This window comes from Mixophyes fleayi, unplaced genomic scaffold, assembly GCF_038048845.1.
Source record: "Mixophyes fleayi isolate aMixFle1 unplaced genomic scaffold, aMixFle1.hap1 Scaffold_103, whole genome shotgun sequence".
NCBI lineage: Eukaryota > Metazoa > Chordata > Amphibia > Anura > Limnodynastidae > Mixophyes > Mixophyes fleayi.
The window spans coordinates 186,915-203,381 of record NW_027445901.1 but is presented as its reverse complement, the minus strand read 5'-3'; the positions used below and the strand labels follow the sequence as shown (position 1 = coordinate 203,381).

General features: G+C 46.3%; 1 protein-coding gene across 1 annotated transcript in view; it reads left to right on the top strand.

The window, feature by feature from the left end:
* IFT172 (intraflagellar transport 172) overlaps nucleotides 1–16,467 on the top strand; it is a gene marked incomplete at its 5' end in the record, with an annotated part of 115,946 nt that overhangs the window by 6,383 nt on the left and 93,096 nt on the right. The window contains 6 exon segments of the mRNA XM_075193970.1: nucleotides 295–398; nucleotides 6,908–6,993; nucleotides 9,098–9,210; nucleotides 11,469–11,522; nucleotides 11,524–11,637; nucleotides 13,374–13,510. Of these exon segments, the coding sequence (XP_075050071.1) occupies nucleotides 295–398; nucleotides 6,908–6,993; nucleotides 9,098–9,210; nucleotides 11,469–11,522; nucleotides 11,524–11,637; nucleotides 13,374–13,510 (608 nt within the window).

Below are 16,467 nucleotides of genomic sequence, written 5' to 3'. Positions count from 1 at the left end.
CATCCCCTTATAGACGGTGTGTACATCTCCTGATATCCTGCTTCCCCGTCCTGCCATCTCCTCCACCTCACATAACGCAGCTCGGTCATCCCCTTATAGACGGTGTGTACATCTCCTGATATCCTGCTTCCCCGTCCTGCCATCTCCTCCACCTCACATAACGCAGCTCGGTCATCCCCTTATAGACGGTGTGTGCATCTCCTGACATCCTGCTTCCCCGTCCTGTCATCCCCTCCACCTCACATAACGCAGCTCGGTCATCCCCTTATAGACGGTGTGTGCATCTACCTACAGGTCTGCATGATCTTCAATGCTGGGGAGCTAACGCTGGTGGAGTATGGAAACAATGAGATATTGGGGACTGTCCGCACTGAGTTCATGAACCCCCATCTCATAAGGTAACGTATGTTCCATTCCCACCAGATAGATTAGAGATAAATGTCACATGTAATGTAATGGCCGATTAGAACCACAAAGCATTAAGTATCACACATGTAATCTGTTCTCTTATATTATATACTATATTTCATCACATGTTGTGACTGGATCACTTCTAAATAACTTCTGGTATAAATGTATTTAAAGAAAATATCACAGTCCGCTTATTTATATAAATTGCATGTGCACTTATTTTTGATATTGTGTATATTTTGGTAAGGGAAAGCTTTAATTTTCTGTTTTAGCCTTGCTAGAAGAAATGCCTTATTTCTGATGTATATATCTGATACAATAAGCCTTTGTTTAGAAAGCCTTTTGTATATCTTGGTGTAAGGAAATACCTTGTTTGGGGTTTACAACCTTTCCTGGGGAATTCTTTTCTTTGGAGGAAATGTGTTTTCTGCAACGGTTGGAAGAAAGGACTCATGCGAACCTCATGCTAATTAGACCCTTTGATGTATGAGTTTCATAGGAAGATGTAATTAGACTTGCTGTCAGATGTCCACTGTGTCCAAATTATGATGCAGGATATCACAGCACGGTTTTAAGATATCACAGATAAGCGTAAATATTGTTAGCTTTGCAATGCATGTAAATCTATGTTTTGGTAAACAAGTTACATCCTGAATCTAAAAATAGCTGGTAAGGCTGTGTCTAAAACTGTATAAAGAGAGCCCTTGTAAACTGAAATGTATCATTCTGATGTTCCATCTGACCTGACAACTGGTACCTGTAATCAGTGGAACTGTCCTTGTCAGGACACTTGAGCAAAGATATACATCACTCTGCTTCAAGACCCTGCTTGACAACTTCTTCAATATTGCTGCAATCCTGTGACCTACAGATTAGACCCAAAATGTAATCCGTTCCAGGCTGTTCTGAGGTTTAGACCCAGCATCCAGTACCACCACTCTGCCCGCTACCTGCAGCTCTGGCCAGTGTGATAGGCCAGGGGGGATCCATCCACAGCACCCTGACCCATAGTAAGCGGTCAGGGGTACCAGCTCAGGTGTACCAGCACGGGAGTACACTAGCAGGAACAGTTACCCAGAAGGAACGTGGTTCTGGATGCCATAAAGGAGTCCAGTGGTGGCAGCAGGCTCCTCCTACTGCGGCAGGAGGGGAATTTTTGAAATAACAAAAGGGGCGGTGGCAAAGTAAAGCCCAGCCGCTTCCCAGCAACAACAGACAGGGTGGCATAGGCGATCCATCCTGTCACACACGTGTAATCTGTACTCCTATGTTATATACTGTACTCCGTCACACGTGTAATCTGTACTCCTATGTTATATACTATACTCCGTCACACGTGTAATCTGTACTCCTATGTTATATACTGTACTCCGTCACACGTGTAATCTGTACTCCTATGTTATATACTGTACTCCGTCACACGTGTAATCTGTACTCCTATGTTATATACTGTACTCCATCACACGTGTAATCTGTACTCCTATGTTATATACTGTACTCCATCACACGTGTAATCTGTACTCCTATGTTATATACTGTACTCCATCACACGTGTAATCTGTACTCCTATGTTATATACTGTACTCCGTCACACGTGTAATCTGTACTCCTATGTTATATACTGTACTCCATCACACGTGTAATCTGTACTCCTATGTTATATACTATACTCCGTCAACACGTGTAATCTGTACTCCTATGTTATATACTGTACTCCATCACACGTGTAATCTGTACTCCTATGTTATATACTGTACTCCGTCACACGTGTAATCTGTACTCCTATGTTATATACTGTACTCCGTCACACGTGTAATCTGTACTCCTATGTTATATACTGTACTCCATCACACGTGTAATCTGTACTCCTATGTTATATACTGTACTCAGTCACACGTGTAATCTGTACTCCTATGTTATATACTGTACTCCGTCACACGTGTAATCTGTACTCCTATGTTATATACTGTACTCCGTCACACGTGTAATCTGTACTCCTATGTTATATACTATACTCCGTCACACGTGTAATCTGTACTCCTATGTTATATACTGTACTCCGTCACACGTGTAATCTGTACTCCTATGTTATATACTCGTACACCGTCACACGTGTAATCTGTACTCCTATGTTATATACTGTACTCCGTCACACGTGTAATCTGTACTCCTATGTTATATACTGTACTCCATCCACACGTGTAATCTGTACTCCTATGTTATATACTATACTCCGTCACACGTGTAATCTGTACTCCTATGTTATATACTGTACTCCGTCACACGTGTAATCTGTACTCCTATGTTATATACTATACTCCGTCACACGTGTAATCTGTACTCCTATGTTATATACTGTACTCAGTCACACGTGTAATCTGTACTCCTATGTTATATACTGTACTCCATCACACGTGTAATCTGTACTCCTATGTTATATACTATACTCCGTCACACGTGTAATCTGTACTCCTATGTTATATACTGTACTCAGTCACACGTGTAATCTGTACTCTTATGTTATATACTGTACTCCGTCACACGTGTAATCTGTACTCCTATGTTATATACTGTACTCCTTCACACGTGTAATCTGTACTCTTATGTTATATACTGTACTCCGTCACACGTATAATCTGTACTCCTATGTTATATACTGTACTCCATCACATGTGTAATCTGTACTCCTATGTATATACTGTACTCCATCACATGTGTAATCTGTACTCCTATGTTATATACTGTACTCCATCACATGTGTAATCTGTACTCCTATGTTATATACTGTACTCCATCACACGTGTAATCTGTACTCCTATGTTATATACTGTACTCCATCACATGTGTAATCTGTACTCCTATGTTATATACTGTACTCCATCACACGTGTAATCTGTACTCCTATGTTATATACTGTACTCCGTCACACGTGTAATCTGTACTCCTATGTTATATACTGTACTCCGTCACACGTGTAATCTGTACTCCTATGTTATATACTGTACTCCGTCACACGTGTTATCTGTACTCCTATGTTATATACTGTACTCCGTCACACGTGTAATCTGTACTCCTATGTTATATACTGTACTCCGTCACACGTGTAATCTGTACTCCTATGTTATATACTGTACTCCATCACACGTGTAATCTGTACTCCTATGTTATATACTGTATTTCATCACACGTGTTATCTGTACTCCTATGTTATATACTGTACTTCGTCACACGTGTAATCTGTACTCCTATGTTATATACTGTACTCCGTCACACGTGTAATCTGTACTCCTATGTTATATACTGTACTCCGTCACACGTGTAATCTGTACTCTTATGTTATATACTGTACTCCATCACACGTGTAATCTGTACTCCTATGTTATATACTGTACTCTGTCACACGTGTAATCTGTACTCCTATGTTATATACTGTACTCCGTCACACGTGTAATCTGTACTCCTATGTTATATACTGTACTCCGTCACACGTGTAATCTGTACTCCTATGTTATATACTGTACTCCGTCACACGTGTAATCTGTACTCCTATGTTATATACTGTACTCCGTCACACGTGTAATCTGTACTCCTATGTTATATACTGTACTCCGTCACACGTGTAATCTGTACTCCTATGTTATATACTGTACTCCATCACACGTGTAATCTGTTCTCCTATGTTATATACTGTACTCAGTCACACGTGTAATCTGTACTCCTATGTTATATACTGTACTCCATCACACGTGTAATCTGTACTCCTATGTTATATACTGTACTCCGTCACACGTGTAATCTGTACTCCTATGTCATATACTGTACTCCGTCACACGTGTAATCTGTACTCCTATGTTATATACTGTACTCAGTCACACGTGTAATCTGTACTCCTATGTTATATACTGTACTCCATCACATGTGTAATCTGTAACTCCTATGTTATATACTGTACTCCTTCACACGTGTAATCTGTACTCTTATGTTATATACTGTACTCTGTCACATGTGTAATCTGTACTCCTATGTTATATACTGTACTCCATCACACGTGTAATCTGTACTCCTATGTTATATACTGTACTCAGTCACACGTGTAATCTGTACTCCTATGTTATATACTGTACTCAGTCACACGTGTAATCTGTACTCCTATGTTATATACTGTACTCCATCACATGTGTAATCTGTACTCCTATGTTATATACTGTACTCCTTCACACGTGTAATCTGTACTCTTATGTTATATACTGTACTCTGTCACATGTGTAATCTGTACTCCTATGTTATATACTGTACTTCATCACATGTGTTATCTGTACTCCTATGTTATATACTGTACTCCATCACACGTGTAATCTGTACTCCTATGTTATATACTGTACTCCATCACGCGTGTAATCGTTGTGACTACAGGTCGCTCGCTGACGGTTGGACATCACACATTCTAGTACCTGGACGGGTGTCAGCTTTAGCCCATCTTGTCGCAGTGCTTGTTTACTGTTCAGCTGAGTACTGGTACTTACATTTGACCGGGATCTCTGGCAGTCAGCCTCAGTAATACTGTGCAGTTTATATCAGAGCCGCAGAGGGTGTACAGTCATGGCCAAGAGTTTTGAGAATGACACAAATATTACTTTTCACAAAGTCTGCTGTCTCAGTTTTTATGATGGCAATTTGCATATCCTACAGAATGTCATGAAGAGTGATCAGATGAATTGCAATTAATATCAAAGTCCCTCTTTGCCATGACAATCAACTTTATCCCCAAAACACTTCCACTGCATCTTAGCCACAAATGGACCAACTGACATCAGGTGAGCGATTCTCTTGTTAACACAGGTGAGAGTGTTGTCGAGGACAAGGCTGGAGATTACTCTGTCATGCTGATTGAATTAGAATAACAGACTGGAAGCTTTAAAACAGGCCTGTCCAACCTGCGGCCCTCCAGGTGTTGTGAAACTACAAGTCCCAGCATGCCCTTCCAGCTATCAACTGGTTGTCTACTGGCAAAGCATGCTGGGGCTTGTAGTTTCACAACACCTGGAGGGCCGCAGGTTGGACAGGCCTGCTTTAAAATTAGGGTGGTGCTTGAAATCATTGTTCTTCCTCTGTTAATCATGGTTACCTGCAAGGAAACACGTGCAGTCATCATTACTTTGCACAAAAAGGGCTTAACAGGCAAGGATATTGCTGCTAGTAAGATTGCACCTAAATCAACCATTTATTGGATCATCAAGAACTTCAAGGAGAGAGGTTCATTAGTTGTGAAGGCGGCTTCAGGACGACCAAGAACGTCCAGCAAGCACAAGGACCATCTCCTAAAGATGATTCATCTGCGGGATCGGGGCACCACCAGTGCAGAGCTTGCTCAGGAATGGCAGCAGGCAGGTGTGAGTGCATCTGCACACACAGTGAGGCGAAGACTTTTGGAGGGAGGCCCGGTGTCAAGAAGGCCACCAAAGAAGCCACTTCTCTCCTGGAAAAAACATCAGGGACAGACTGATATTCTGCAAAAAGGTACAGGGATTGGACTGCTGAGGACTGGGGTAAAGTTATTTTCTCTGATGAATTCCCTTTCAGATTGTTTGTGGCATCTGGAAACACACTTGTCTGGAGAAGGAAAGGTGAGCGCTACCGTCAGTCCTGTGTCATGCCAACAGTAAAGCATCCTGACACCATTCATGTGTGGAGTTGCTTCTCAGCCAAGGGAGTGGGCTCACTCACAAATTTGCCTAAGAGCACAGCCATGAATAAAGAATGGTACCAAAACATCCTCCAAGTACAACTTCTCCCAACCATCCAAGAACAGTTTGGTGATGAACAATGCCTTTTCCAGCATGATGGAGCACCTTGCCATAAGGCAAAAGTGATAACTAAGTGGCTCGGGGATCAAAACATCAAATTTTGGGTCCATAGCCTGGAAATTCCGCAGACCTTATTCCCATTGAGAACTTGTGGATAATCCTCAAGAGGCGGGTGGACAAACAAAAACAAAAAATTCTGACAAACTCCAAACATTGATTAGGCAGGAAAGGGCGACCATCAGTCAGTATGTGGCCCAGAAGTTAAATGACAGCATGCCAGGGCGAATTGCAGAGTTCTTCAAAAGAAGGATCAACACTGCAAATATTGACTCTTTGCATAAACTTAATGTAATTGTCAATAAAAGCCTTTGACACTTAGAAAATGTTTGTAATGTTACTTCAGTATAACATAGTAACATCTGACAAAAAGGTCTACAAACACAGAAGCAGCAAACTTTGTGAAAACCAATAATTGTGTCATTCTCAAAACTCTTGGCCATGACTGTACTCCATTATACATAACATCAGAGCCGCAGGGGGCACGCTCCCATTTCACTTATCTGTCGAGGGTGAGAATGATGTGCACGTTATGTGTAGACATGTCACGGTTTGGGTGTAGTTGTCCATTACAGAAGCGGAAACATTATATTAGATGCATTCTTCTTTGACATACCATCTCTTCATAATTCCAGTGCTCGGCTAAATGAGAGGAGACAACGTGGTGTAGAAGAGAACAAAAAAGTAGCCTATCTTATCGACATGAAGACCATAGCTATAGGGTACGTACCCAATCTTCCTATTACACCTTCTGTCATGTACTGATTTCTGATCTTTGCTATAGTGATCTCCTCCCCTCCCAACATACTCCACTCTCCACTATAGTCACCTCCCAGCATACACCAGTCTCCACTATAAGGACCGCCTCCCCTCCCAACATACACCAGTCTCCACTATAGTTATCTCCTCACCTCCCAACATACACCAGTCTCCTCTATAGTGACCTCCTTACCACCCAACATACACCAGTCTCCACTATAGTGACCTCCTCACCACCCAACATACACCAGTCTCCACTATAGTGATCTCCTGACCTCCCAACATACACCAATCTCCTCTATAGTGAACCTCCTCACCACCCAACATTCACCAGTCTCCTCTATAGTGATCTCCTCACCTCCAACATACACCAGTCTCCACTATAGTGACCTCCTCACCTCCCAACATACACCAGTCTCCTCTATAGTGACCTCCTTACCACCCAACATACACCAGTCTCCACTATAGTGACCTCCTCACCACCCAACATACACCAGTCTCCACTATAGTTATCTCCTGACCTCGCAACATACACCAGTCTCCTCTACAGTGACATCCTTACCCCCCATCATCCACCAGTCTCCACTATAGTGACCTCCTCACCTCCCAACATACACCAGTCTCCACTATAGTGATCTCCTCACCACCCAACACACACCACTCTCCACTATAGTGATCTCCTCACCACCCAACATACACCAGTCTCCTCTATAGTGACCTCCTCACCACCCAACATACACCAGTCTCCTCTATAGTGATCTCCTCACCTCCCAACATACACCAGTCTCCACTATAGTTATCTCCTCACCTCCCAACATACACCAGTCTCCTCTATAGTGACCTCCTTACCACCCAACATACACCAGTCTCCACTATAGTGACCTCCTCACCACCCAACATACACCAGTCTCCTCTATAGTGATCTCCTCACCTCCCAACATACACCAGTCTCCACTATAGTGACCTCCTCACCACCCAACATACACCAGTCTCCACTATAGTTATCTCCTGACCTCGCAACATACACCAGTCTCCTCTACAGTGACATCCTTACCCCCCATCATCCACCAGTCTCCACTATAGTTATCTCCTGACCTCGCAACATACACCAGTCTCCTCTACAGTGACAGTCCTTACCCCCCATCATCCACCAGTCTCCTCTACAGTGATCTCCTCACCACCCAACACACACCACTCTCCACTATAGTGATCTCCTCACCTCCCAACATTCACCACTCTCCACTATAGTGATCTCCTCACCTCCCAACATACACCAGTCTCCTCTACAGTGACATCCTTACCCCCCAACATACACCAGTCGCCACTATAGTGACCTCCTCACCACCCAACATACACCAGTCTCCTCTACAGTGACATCCTTACCCCCCATCATCCACCAGTCTCCACTATAGTGACCTCCTCACCTCCCAACATACACCAGTCTCCACTATAGTGACCTCCTCACCTCCCAACATACACCAGTCTCCACTATAGTGATCTCCTCACCACCCAACATACACCAGTCTCCTCTACAGTGACATCCTTACCCCCCAACATACACCAGTCTCCACTATAGTGACCTCCTCACCACCCAACATACACCAGTCTCCACTATAGTGACCTCCTCACCTCCCAACATACACCAGTCTCCACTATAGTGATCTCCTCACCTCCCAACATACACCACTCTCCACTATAGTGATCTCCTCACCTCCCAACATACACCAGTCTCCTCTACAGTGACATCCTTACCCCCCAACATACACCAGTCTCCTCTACAGTGACATCCTTACCCCCCAACATACACCAGTCTCCTCTACAGTGACATCCTTACCCCCCAACATACACCAGTCTCCTCTACAGTGACCTCCTTACCACCCAACATACACCAGTCTCCACTATAGTGATCTCCTCACCTCCCAACATACACCAGTCTCCCCTACAGTGACATCCTTACCCCCCAACATACACCAGTCTCCACTATAGTGACCTCCTCACCACCCAACATACACACACATATAGATTATAGATAAGTATAATCCTAAATTCCTCACTTGTCTTTTCAGTGGACCTGATATCCGGTTATAATGTGGGCACGGTCGCCCATGACACAAAGATCGACTGGCTGGAGCTGAATGAAACTGGTCGTAAACTGCTTTTCCGAGATAAGAAGCTTCGGGTGAGAGAAATTCTTCTGCTCCTTGTCCTGACTTTTTCTTTTTTACTGCTCCCAATCCTGACTTTTTTTTTTACTGCTCTGCTTCTCTTGGTCCCAGCTTTCTGGTAATCATCCAGGTCTTCTAACTGTCTCAGACCCTGAATTCTTCTGGTACTTGTCCCCACCCCATGCAGCTCACTCTCCTGAAATTGTGGCACTCTTTTACGAAGAGTAAAACAGCCAAAGTACAATGCGGCTGTCTTCTCCCCGTCGCCCCGACGGTCTTCTCCCGTTGCCCCGACGGTCTTCTCCCCGTCGCCCCGGATGTCTTCTCCCCATTGCCCCGACGGTCTTCTCCCCGTCGCCCCGGATGTCTTCTCCCCGTTGCCCCGACGGTCCTTCTCCCGTCGCCCCGACGGTCTTCTCCCCGTCGCCCCGACGGTCTTCTCCCCGTCGCCCCGACTGTCTTCTCCCCGTCGCCGCGGATGTCTTCTCCCCGTCGCCGCGGATGTCTTCTCCCCGTCGTTCCGACTGTCTTCTCCCCGTCGCCCCGGATGTCTTCTCCCCCGTCGCCGCGGATGTCTTCTCCCCGTCGTTCCGACTGTCTTCTCCCCCGTCGCCGCGGATGTCTTCTCCCCGTCGCCCCGACTGTCTTCTCCCCGTCGCCCCGGATGTCTTCTCCCCGTCGTTCCGACTGTCTTCTCCCCGTCGCCCCGGATGTCTTCTCCCATGTCGTTCGACTGTCTTCTCCTGCTCCCTGTCCCAACCTCATACTGTTTCTGAAATTTGACTACCTGTTAATGAAGTACGAAATGGCTGAAGCACAGCGCTTTATCCTCTATGTCGGTGCCACTTGCCTGACTCTCTGCATGGGTCTGCACTGGAGCGAAGATGCAGTAGTTGCGCCACGTTTTGCATAGTAGTGAAAGTAAATAGATTTCATTTTCTAGAGCAAGATTATTGAAGTTACACAAAGGGATATTTTTAGTTCTGTCTCCTGCTTTGTGGAAGGGTGCACAGTCATTTTCACTCTGCATCAGGACCAAGTCTGAGCTGTTTTTTTTTGGTCATCTTATATATTTAGGACCCACTATGCGCCTCTATGCTGCACTTCATTAGAGAAGCTCATTACCAAACAATGTACTAAGCTGCATATATATAGAAATGTTACATGTAATATAGACAGTGCCGGTGTCCCCTCACTCTCAGGACACATGTAATACAGACCAGTCCCGATGCCCCCTCACTCTCAGGACACATGTAATACAGACAGTCCTGGTGTCCCCTCACTCTCAGGACACATGTAATACAGACAGTCCCTGTGTCCCCTCACTCTCAGGACACATGTAATACAGACAGTCCCGGTGTCCCCTCACTCTCAGGACACATGTAATACAGACAGTCCAGGTGTCCTCTCACTTTCAGGACATGTAATACAGACAGTCCCGGTGTCCCCTCACTCTAGGACACATGTAATACAGACAGTCCCGGTGTCCCCTCACTCTCAGGACACATGTAATACAGACAGTCCCCGATGCCCCCTCACTCTCAGGACACATGTAATACAGACAGTCCCGGTGTCCCCCTCACTCTTAGGACACATGTAATACAGACAGTCCCGGTGTCCCCTCACTCTCAGGACATGTGTAATATAGATAGTCCTGGTGTCCCCTCACTCTCAGGACACATGTAATACAGACAGTCCCGGTGTCCCCTCACTCTCAGGACACATGTAATACAGACAGTCCCGGTGTCCCCTCACTCTCAGGACACATGTAATACAGACAGTCCCGGTGTCCCCTCACTCTCAGGACACATGTAATATTGATAGTCCCGGTGTCCCCTCACTCTCAGGACACATGTAATACAGACAGTCCCGGTGTCCCCTCACTCTCAGGACACATGTAATACACACAGTCCCGGTGTCCCCTCACTCTCAGGACACATGTAATACAGACAGTCCCTGGTGTCCCCTCACTCTCAGGACACATGTAATATTGATAGTCCGGTGTCCCCTCACTCTCAGGACACGTGTAATATAGACAGTCCCGGTGTCCTCTCAATCTCAGGACATGTGTAATACAGACTCTGAGTACTGTGTACATGAGATCCTGTGTCTCAGCTCTTTACTGCTCACTGTTATGTTCTCCTGCCTGTTACTTCTCTGTCACTTCTTATTATCCTTTCATTACTCAGGTATCTTTGCTCCCTGTCCAGTCTCAGTTATCTAATGCCGGGATGCTGTCTCATCCTCTGATATCTTCTATCTCATTATGCAGCTGAATCTGTTTGATGTCTCGGACGGCCATAAGACCACCATCTTGAATTACTGCTCCCTATGTACAGTGGGTGCCGGGAAGTGACGTGGTAGTGGCACAGAACAGGAGTAATCTCTGTGTCTGGTACAATATTGATTCTCCAGAGAGAGTGACCATGTTCCCCCTGAAGGTAACGTACAGCTGGCAGAGAGCCGTGTCCTCACTGATTATATTACTGAGGGAGGATGCCAAATTCATCTAATAAGCAAACGTTACCCACATATTGTATATAAAACACACGGAAGTGTAAGTGAGCCTGCCAGACCGGCCAGCACTAACAGCATCTTACTGTCACATGGATATCATGAGAGCAGAGACAGAGGCTGCCGGTATAATAAGTCCCTGAGCTTGGTGCTGAGTGTGTTCAGGGGGATCTCCAGATACGTTACCATGTAGACACACATGTGCCACATAAGGTCATCATCATCATTTATTTATATAGCGCCAACATATTCCGTAGCGCTTTACAATTGGGGACAAACATAGTAAACTAGCAAACAAACTGGGTAAAACAGACAAAGAGGTGAGAAGGCTGCTGGCAGGCTTACAGTCTATGGGTCACATCACAATGCATACAAAATTGTATGTTATAAAATAATTGAATGACTCTAAACAGTATAAACATTGATAAATGTAATGGGTGGTTTAAAAATAATATTTTTTTAGCATTTTTTTTATTTTTACATTAAATACATAAATCACAATGTTCTTAATGTGTACTGCACATACAATGCGTTGTTATAGTCTGTCTTCCTTGCATACACATGTTCTGTGCTAGCGGCACACACGTTGTACGTTGCCAAACACAACTCAGCACCTACACCTGGCTGAAACCAGGCGTACTTAACCTGCCACATCTGCCTTGGCACGCCCTGACTGTACATGGCCTACGTTCAGCAGTCCTTCCCTCCCCCGTTCCACCCCCCTCGTCGCAGGCAGACGTAAGTGTCCTTTGCGTTCAGACATGAATTCCATTGGTGTAAAGTCTATCACTGGGAATGTGCAGAGTTACATGACTCGGGCCCACGGTGGGTACAGGTTCAGTAAGGGGAGTATTTCCAGGGTATGTGTGGAGAGAAATTACAGATCCCCTGCTGTTAACCACCAGCAAACACATATGTCTGTCGTTATATCCTTATATACATAGAGCCCTAAATTCCTTTATTAGGTCAAATCTCTGAAGTCCTAATTCTTGCATTCAGCTTGGACTACAGAGTATAGATTATCCATCATATTGTGGGAAGACCCTGGATGCACAGTAGATAGTATTTGGGGGGTTGTGGCAGCAGTTACTTCTGGAGTTGGGTCTACACTGCTCGGTGCCATCTAAGCTTTCCGTTGTCCGGTTACGTACTGGCCATCTGCGGTATTGCTCCTCTTTATCCTGTAGTGAAAACCTAACGATAATTACTCCAGCAACCACAGACAGTAACTTGCAGAATATACCTGAAATGGGTTGTTTGGCCCTGTTGTCTAACAGTAGATCTAGGGCTAGATGTAACCAATAAAGGTCACACAGGCTTCCATATATACACATCTCAGTCTTTGGCACTAAACCACACTTGCCTTCTGCTCCTCAGGAGGTTTCTGTCCTCCCTGAGCTCGCCATCAAACCAGCAATTTCACGAGCTATCTATTACTTTTCCATAGGCTCTTCAGAGTCCTCAAAACCCCATTTTCCCAAATGCTCAGAGTCCAGTACAAATTAATGGCCCAACTAGCTGGAGTGGCATAATGGAACGGAGGCCTGCCCACCATCCTCCACTTCCAAGATCTTTATCACCAGATACTTCTATTTCTATAAGTGAGAGAGGTCAGATGATGGATTGTGAAGATCTGACTGATGTGTTTTTCTGACTATAATAGGGGGACATCGTGGAGTTGGAGAGAAATGAGGGGAAAACGGAAGTGATTGTTACTGAAGGAGTTAACACCGTGTCTTACACTCTGGACGAAGGACTAATAGAGTTTGGCACCGCCATCGATGATGGAGACTATTACAGGTATAGCAATAACTTGGTACATTACTCAAATAACAGAGTGCTCCGAGGAGTATTCATAAATCTGTCTGTGGTAGTGACGGATAATACCGCTCTGTCGCCTGTCTGTGGTAGTGACGGGTAATACCGCTCTGTCATCTGTCTGTGGTAGTGACGGGTAATACCGCTCTGTCGCCTGTCTGTGGTAGTGACGGGTAATACCGCTCTGTCGCCTGTCTGTGGTAGTGACGGGTAATACCCCTCTGTCGCCTGTCTGTGGTAGTGACGGGTAATACCGCTCTGTCGTCTGTCTGTGGTAGTGACGGGTAATACCGCTCTGTCGCCTGTCTGTGGTAGTGACGGGTAATACCGCTCTGTCGCCTGTCTGTGGTAGTGACGGGTAATACCGCTCTGTCGCCTGTCTGTGATAGTGACGGGTAATACCGCTCTGTCGCCTGTCTGTGGTAGTGACGGGTAATACCGCTCTGTCGCCTGTCTGTGGTAATGACGGGTAATACCGCTCTGTCACCTGTCTGTGGTAATGACGGGTAATACCGCTCTGTCGCCTGTCTGTGGTAATGACGGGTAATACCGCTCTGTCGCCTGTCTGTGGTAATGACGGGTAATACCGCTCTGTCGTCTGTCTGTGGTAGTGACGGGTAATACCGCTCTGTCGCCTGTCTGTGGTAGTGACGGGTAATACCGCTCTGTCGCCTGTCTGTGGTAGTGACGGGTAATACCGCTCTGTTGCCTGTCTGTGATAGTGACGGATAATACCGCTCTGTCGCCTGTCTGTGGTAGTGACGGGTAATACCGCTCTGTCGCCTGTCTGTGGTAGTGACGAGTAATACCGCTCTGTCGCCTGTCTGTGGTAATGACGGGTAATACCGCTCTGTCGCCTGTCTGTGGTAGTAACGTATAATACCGCTCTGTCGCCTGTCTGTGGTAATGACGGGTAATACCGCTCTGTCGCCTGTCTGTGATAGTGACGGATAATACCGCTCTGTCGCCTGTCTGTGGTAGTGACGAGTAATACCGCTCTGTCGCCTGTCTGTGGTAATGACGGGTAATACCGCTCTGTTGCCTGTCTGTGATAGTGATGGATAATACCGCTCTGTCGCCTGTCTGTGGTAGTGACGAGTAATGCCGCTCTGTCGCCTGTCTGTGGTAGTGACGGGTAATACCGCTCTGTCGCCTGTCTGTGGTAGTGACGAGTAATACCGCTCTGTCGCCTGTCTGTGGTAGGGACGGGTAATACCGCTCTGTCGCCTGTCTGTAGTAGTGACGGGTAATACCGCTCTGTCACCTGTCTGTGGTAGTGACGAGTAATGCCACTCTGTCGCCTGTCTGTGGTAGTGACGGGTAATACCGCTCTGTCGCCTGTCTGTGGTAGGGACGGGTAATACCGCTCTGTCGCCTGTCTGTGGTAGTGACGGGTAATACCGCTCTGTCGCCTGTCTGTGGTAGTGACGGGTAATACCGCTCTGTCGCCTGTCTGTGGTAGTGACGAGTAATACCGCTCTGTCGCCTGTCTGTGGTAGTGACGAGTAATACCGCTCTGTCGCCTGTCTGTGGTAGTGACGGGTAATACCGCTCTGTCGCCTGTCTGTGGTAGTGACGGGTAATACCGCTCTGTCGCCTGTCTGTGGTAGTGACGGGTAATACCGCTCTGTCGCCTGTCTGTGGTAGTGACGGGTAATACCGCTCTGTCACCTGTCTGTGGTAGTGACGAGTAATACCGCTCTGTCGCCTGTCTGTGGTAGTGACGGGTAATACCGCTCTGTCGCCTGTCTGTGGTAGTGACGGGTAATACCGCTCTGTCGCCTGTCTGTGGTAGTGACGAGTAATACTGCTCTGTCACCTGTCTGTGGTAGTGACGGGTAATACCGCTCTGTCGCCTGTCTGTGGTAGTGACGGGTAATACCGCTCTGTCGCCTGTCTGTGGTAGTGACGAGTAATACCGCTCTGTTGCCTGTCTGTGATAGTGACGGGTAATACCGCTCTGTCGCCTGTCTGTGGTAGTGACGGGTAATACCGCTCTGTCGCCTGTCTGTGGTAGTGACGAGTAATACCGCTCTGTCGCCTGTCTGTGGTAGTGACGGGTAATACCGCTCTGTCGCCTGTCTGTGGTAGTGACGGGTAATACCGCTCTGTCGCCTGTCTGTGGTAGTGACGGGTAATACCGCTCTGTCGCCTGTCTGTGGTAGTGACGGGTAATACCGCTCTGTCGCCTGTCTGTGGTAGTGACGGGTAATACCACTCTGTCGCCTGTCTGGGTCAAGTCACGCAGGCAGGAGACAGGGATAGATACAACAATATATATAGTGAGTTGTCTAATACAAGTTATCTAAGGATAAACCATAAAAAAACATAAACCAGACTAACCGGTCCCATTAAACACCAGTTTACCGCTAGACTTCCCAGAACTTTCCCACCCTGTCCATGATAAATGCCCGATCCAGATGTGATGGGTAGGACCATGGGAGTCTTATGGAGCTACAGTTCTGCAGAGTCAGCAAATCCTGAATGGTTTATAGTCCAGTAATCACGATACTCCCAGGAGTAATCCTTAGTACACTGTCAGCAGCCACAACTACAACGTCAGTAACTTTCAGAAGCAGAAACACACACACACCCCCAGAAGCCTCTCCTGCAGATTCACACGCTGGGAATCCCTCCCTGCAGGGTTATCTACAGGTGTGAGGAAAAGGTCTCCCCTGGTTGGTAGAGTTCCCCCCAACCACTGCTTTCATGCCTCAGTGTCTGACTCGATCCCAGGGGAGAACTATGGGATCTTGATGTCATTAATCCCTCGGTGTTGGTGGGTAATAGCCCGTCACTCCCTGTTTTAACCTCTTCTAGTCATTTGTGATGTCAGAGGGGCTCCAGCTGATCCCAGCTTCCTGTCCTTAGTGACTGTACCCACAATACAACATCAGACCTGGCCCTGTATAAGAACAATAACTGGCTGCTGAATCCTA